Source organism: Trachurus trachurus, assembly GCF_905171665.1.
Source record: "Trachurus trachurus genome assembly, chromosome: 7".
In the NCBI taxonomy this organism is placed as follows: domain Eukaryota; kingdom Metazoa; phylum Chordata; class Actinopteri; order Carangiformes; family Carangidae; genus Trachurus; species Trachurus trachurus.
Window position 1 is genome coordinate 10,698,670 of NC_139901.1, and position 6,000 is coordinate 10,704,669.

The 6,000-nt window shown below is 46.4% G+C and overlaps 1 protein-coding gene across 1 annotated transcript in view; it reads right to left on the reverse strand.

Annotated features, from left to right (window-relative positions):
- The window catches only part of LOC310988283 (plexin-A1-like), a gene marked incomplete at both ends in the record, with an annotated part of 210,273 nt that extends 205,966 nt beyond the window's left edge, over nucleotides 1–4,307 (reverse strand). The window contains one exon of the mRNA XM_083974815.1: nucleotides 3,117–4,307. Coding sequence (XP_083830941.1) covers nucleotides 3,117–4,307 — 1,191 coding nt within the window. The remainder of the gene's footprint in view (nucleotides 1–3,116) is intronic.
- Between the last annotated feature and the right edge of the window lie 1,693 nt (nucleotides 4,308–6,000).

Genomic DNA, 6,000 nt, shown 5'->3' on the forward strand with positions numbered 1-6,000 from the left:
GCAGCATGGGAGAGAAATGATTAGAGTGATTATCCTTTAAAAGAACAGCCACAGGTTTGATCTCTGCAGCGACCATGTGGCCCGTTAAAACACAAAAACTGAACCTGCTAGCTCATTCTAACTCCCCCAAGCTTTGTCAGTACAAGACTTGCAGTGTCTGACACATCACAGATAATGAGCAAATGGACAAACCAACAAAGGCCGGTCCATTTCCCACCATGATTAAACCAAGGTCCAAATTACACTGTGGCTTTCAGAGGAGCAGTTCTTTGTCTTGTTGATAGAATAAAAGCATTATGAGTACAGCAGTGCTTTGACCTAAATGCTACAGTTAGCCTTCTTACCTGCTCACAATGCTAGCATGGTGATGATCTGCAGGTATAATCTTAGATTTAGCAAGATGTGGTGTAGTGGTGAACACATCTAAATAGTGACTGGGGAGTCAGAGGATTACTAAAGTGAGTATAATTAATCCTGAGAGGGATGTGAATGTAAGCCACATCAATCCAATATTTGTTGGGACATTTCACTGAAAATCAAACGCGACTTCAAAGAGATGCAACAGAAAAGTGGAGGGATCATCGCAGTCATTTTGACACACTCTCTGGGAGCCATGAACATCTGTACAACATTTTGTTCTAACCTATGGAAGAAGTGTTACGATGTTGAAGGTTTCATCCTCCGGGAACCATGAATGTGTGCACAGCAACACATACCACAGCAGATCACATTCCTCTCTCTTTCTCCCACTTCAGTCTTTCCTCATATCCCATCTCCTCCACCTTCCCTTCCTTGTCTCTTTCCTGTCTTCTCCTTTAGCCCAACTTCCTTTTTTTATCCTCATAAATCTGTTTTCCCTTCCTATTCTTCCTCACACCTTCCTTTCTTACTACCTTCCTCCTTCAACTCTCGTTGTCATCTCTCCAACCCACAATCCCCACCCTTCTCCTATAAAAGCCACAGCTCCCACTTTTCTTTCATTCCCTGTCACTCTCTTCCCCTTTTTCACTGGATTGCCTGTTCCCTCCACATTGTATTTTCAAATCACATCCGGGCGCTGGCTTTACACAGTAAGTCACTCTATACCTCATCACTCAGTGGAAAGTCAAAGAGAGGGCAGAGCAAAGGCTGGAGAGAGTGAGAGAGAGAGCTAGAGAGAGAGGCAGAAGAAGCTGAAGAGCAGAAAAACAAGTCAGAGTGTAAAAATATGGGCGGTTAGGTGTGCTGCTTTTCTTAAGCACTTTTCTAACCTTATCAACCACTTTACAAGTCGCTCACAGCGAGAGCCACACCTGCAGCACTTTGACATTCAGTGTCTTGCCCACAGATGCTTTGGTGCATGCAAAAGGGAAACCAGGGATGGAACCATCAACCCTGTGATTAGTGGAAAACCCGGTCTACCACCTGGGCCACAGCTAGGACAAAGAGGAGGTCAGGAGACGAGTTGAGGGGAGGGAAACAGAGAGAAGCAGAGCCAGAAAGAGGGAAGATGAAAGAAGGAGCAGAGGGACAATGGGGCTGGCAGAATGAAAGAAATCTTTATGCAAATGAGGCTGGAGTGAAAGACACGGAAGAGAAAAGAGAAGATGGGATAGCGGAGAGATACGGAGACAGAGAGGTGGAGAGGAGTCCAGAGATTTATGGCAGGTTGTTATGGAGCACCGACTGAATAACAGAAGGTGAGACCAGGTGAATTATTCATGAGGATACATGGCAGTGTGTATGTGTGTGTGTGTGTGTGTGTGTGACATGTGGGTGACGAGAGCAGGTGAAACACACACACACATTCTTAATGTCTCTGAGGCACCCTTAGGCCAGCTCATCTATGAAGACAGGACGAGCCCTTCATGACCTGTGGACAGAACTATCCCTAAACAGTCAGCCGTCCTGTCCTCTAGACTAAAGGAATACCGCCTCATTCAACAGTGACATGAAATTTAATGCATGGTAGGATTTTTTTTCCCACCCCTCTACCTCCTCCCAGTGTCAGAACATATTTCTCCCTGCAGTACATCACAATCAGAGGTAAATTCATGCAAGTCTTCTTGCATCCCATCTGGTAGGTTAACATGAATTCACTTCACGTGGTACGTACAGATCAGTACTGACTACCAATGTACTTGACAGAGCTGACAACATTATAAAAGAATTGTGAAAGTTGTAGGATGAAGGATTAACTGAGAAAACAAGGGCTACTCTGCTGCAGGTATAGATGCCGGAAATAAACCATATGATGATATACTATGTAGTCATGCATTTTCTCATTCAGAACAGATATAGCTCCTCTCTTCTCTTAAGAAGATCATGGTAAATGTGCTGCATTTGCTGCCCACATTCTCCCATGGTGCTATAATGCTGGATTGAAAAGCCACTGAGACAGCATTTATTCCATGTGGCACTAAATGTGCAATCCCACCTACACTTTGGCTGCTTTGGCCCAAACCAGAGGAAAATGTTGCGCTGTTGCATTGAAGAATTTATTGAGATTCATATTTTCCACTTAAAGGCCAACCAGGGAAAGTCATGTGGATGCACAAGCAGTTTTTGATGATTTGCCATCCTGCCAGGGTGGAGATTTTGGCTCTGGGTGTAGGGTGGCAGCGAGAGTATGGGGGTGTAAATGTATCCGGTTACTGGAAATTTCAGTTAAACATTGGGCTAATGTTGGACTTTACCCCAAATGTTGCATTTAAGGTTTGTTTCTTTTTCTTTGGTTTGGTTTTGATCATGTTCTCACCACTTCTAATAACTTGCCAAGCTGGTCACTGAGAACCAAACGGCTGTCTGCGTTTTCACCTACACACACAAACTCAATACTTTCCTCTCATGCTTGGATTTAACACGCCCTGCTCCCATGACCACTAAAATGCTTCTGGCAAGGTGCAAGGTAAAGACAGGCTGAGCAAGCAGAAGCCACACAAACTAAAATTCACACTTATTATTTCAGGAACTAGAAACTGCTCCCAAAACTTAAAAGTGAGGGGAAATGGCTCGTTCAGAATCGTAAACAATCTCACGCACACCTGAGTGCCAATGAAAACATTTCTCATGAAGAATCAGTGGAGCGAAGGATGATCAGAAAATCAGAATCAAAAACACTGTCTCATAACACTCACCGAGTTGATGCAGGCCAGCTCCTTGTTGAGCAGCCAGGGCAGGGAGAGTTTCCCCTCTCCTCTGTAGCACGACTGAATCCTCTCTTTAATCTTCTCCTTTATCCGCTTCATTGTGAACAGACACAAAGCCGACTCCTTGGGCGGCTTGGCTCTGTTCTTCTGACCCTGGGCGAATACAGTAAACAGAACCTCCTCATGCTCTTGAATACCAAGTGAACGTGCCAAACGGGTCCCAGGCCGGGCTAAATAAGCATCCTGAACCAAGCGGTATTCCACTCCATCCTTGGTGCAGCCGATGGGGAACTCGACGTAGGAGTAGAACTTGGGATCGTCGACACACAGGCGGACGATTTTCGAGGTGAAGAACTGTTCGCTGCTCGCGTCCGGCGAGGTGAGCTGGGTGTCGAGCTGTAAGGTGAGATAGTAGACAAACTGCTCGCTGTTGAAGCCGTAGATGTAGTAGATGTCGAAGGCCGGGAACTTGGAGAGCGTGTCTGAGGGAATCTTGAGCTGCGAGGAAACAAACTCGTCCTGGTAGACGAAGCTGAACATATCTGCGTTCTCCTCGTTAGACATCAACTTGCGGCTGGACAGCGTCGGGAAGTACTCGGACTTCCCATCGATGGGGGTGCCGACAAAAAGTTTCCCGCCCTCGCCGAAAATATCCGGGGAGATGACGACACCCGACATGGTGCCTGCTTCGGCAACACTGGATAGATAATGTTCTTTACGATGGTGGGGCTCGCCGAGCTTGAACAAATCATCCAGGCGTAGGAATTGGCATATTCCCTGGGAAGTACTCCCACAGGCAATTAAGCGGTTATGGGCGGCGTCAAGTAGCAGGAGTTTATTGACGTTGGAGGTCAGCACCAGCTCGTGGGGGCAGGACTGGACACCGGGCGGAGGATAGCAGCGAGGGTTGTCTGTCACAGGGCCCGTAACGTGGCTCCGCAGCTTGGTGAGGTTGCTGGACAGCTTGTAGATCCAGTTGACGGCGCCCAGGTAGACCTCGCCGGTTTTGTTGTGGACCACCAGGTGCGTGAGGCCTCCCTCAGGTGGGGAGAAGGAGAGAAGCGGGGAGAGGGAGGGGGAGGGAGAGGGTGAGGGAGTGGAGGTGGTGGGTATGGCGAGGGAGAGGAGGAGAAAGAAGGCGGGGAGGATGAGGAGGGGTGGGTTGAGGTGGGAGGACATGGCAGTGAAGGGAGGGGAGGTGTGAACGTGTGGGTGTCGGTGAGTATCTTTGACCGTGTAATCCTCTGCAGGGTCAGTCGGCGCCTTATTGGGCTGCAGGGTACGATGTTAGACAAGAGTTTCCAAGCAATCGACTTCCTCTTCCTTTTTTTCTCCTCCTTTCTCCACTGTTGTTTTTATAACCTCATCCCCCGATTCTCAGTCTCGTCTGCTGCCAGCCCTGAGAAAGAGAAACAGAAAAATCTTAGCAAACACAGATGTCAATATATTCATGCAATTGTGTTTCGCACTTCAACATCTGACAAAAAAGGATTCATTTGTTTGTATCGAAATGACAGGACACTTAATATTCGCCCACAGCTCAGACTCAGAGGCCTAGATGCTGAAGTCCAAAAAACAAATGAGGGCACTATCGGCTTTGTTTTATTGACTTCTCGACTCTTGGCTCACACTACTCTGTGGAGTACATCTTTTAAAAGAAGACAGGGCCAAACATTGCTCCTCTGCGTATTGATCGTCTGGAGGTATTAAAGGATACAGCAGACAAAGTGCGCATACACACAGAAATACATACGCACCTTGAGCGCGCACAAAAATGCACTCAAGTGCATGAAAGCACAAGAAGGTGTAGATGTACAGTTTTTTTCCAAACAACACGTGGATACGAAACACATGGAAAAGGAAACCAGCACGCAACACAACCTGAGAACACGTAGAGGGTGAGCCAGCACTGAGATAGCAGGTAAACATCCATAAATTGCAAGCAGCGCTGCAGGGAGAATTCTGTAGTATATTTACTACAGGCCAACAGAGCAGAGAAATACAGGGACCCCTCTTCTAAAGAGAGAGAGAGAGAGAAGCGGTTCAACCCAATAAAACAGGAGACAGTGAGAGGGAGATAAGTGAAAGCAGTTTGGCTGCATACTTGTTCAATATGAAACAGTAGAAATAGAAAAATTATAGAATTACAGCCTCAAATATGCACGACACCACCAACCATCTGAGTGCAAACACAGATGTGTGGTGAAGGGAATTTAGAAGGTATTGAAGTGTATGTAATTAGTATACAGATTAAGGAGTAAATCCCCCAAAATACATTAATAACATTTTATGGTCATAGCGACCTTGACCTTTGACCATCAAAATCTATTGAGTTTAGCTGAATTCATCCTCTAGTCCAAGTAGATATTTGTGCCAATTCCAAATGTGCAAAAAATTCCCTCAAGGCCTTCTGCAGATTTCGAGTTCACGAGCATGACCACTACACATGACGCCTCGGGCCACAGCAGCATAAATAAAGAAGAGGAGACAAACAATCTATCCATTTTCTGGTCCATTCCATCCATCAACCCATTTTCTACTGTAGATCCACTTATCCGGGTCGTGGCTGTAAGAGGCTGGGGACTGTCCCAGAATCCAATGGGGGACAAGCACAGTCTTGAAAGTTGTACAGTAGAACTGTTCCACAGATTCGGCCATAGCAACAATGCTGTTGATGACCATCATCACTGAGTTACTATGAGCCCTCACAAATATCTGTGTCCAAACTTTGCAATGTCCACAGCTGGATGTAGAGTCAGACCTCTCCTACTTACTGTTCTTTACTAGCTTCAACTAACTGTCAGGCCACAACAGACAGAACCATCCCAGCAACCAAGTTCTATTTCTCCCATCAGTCTGTGATGTGACACCG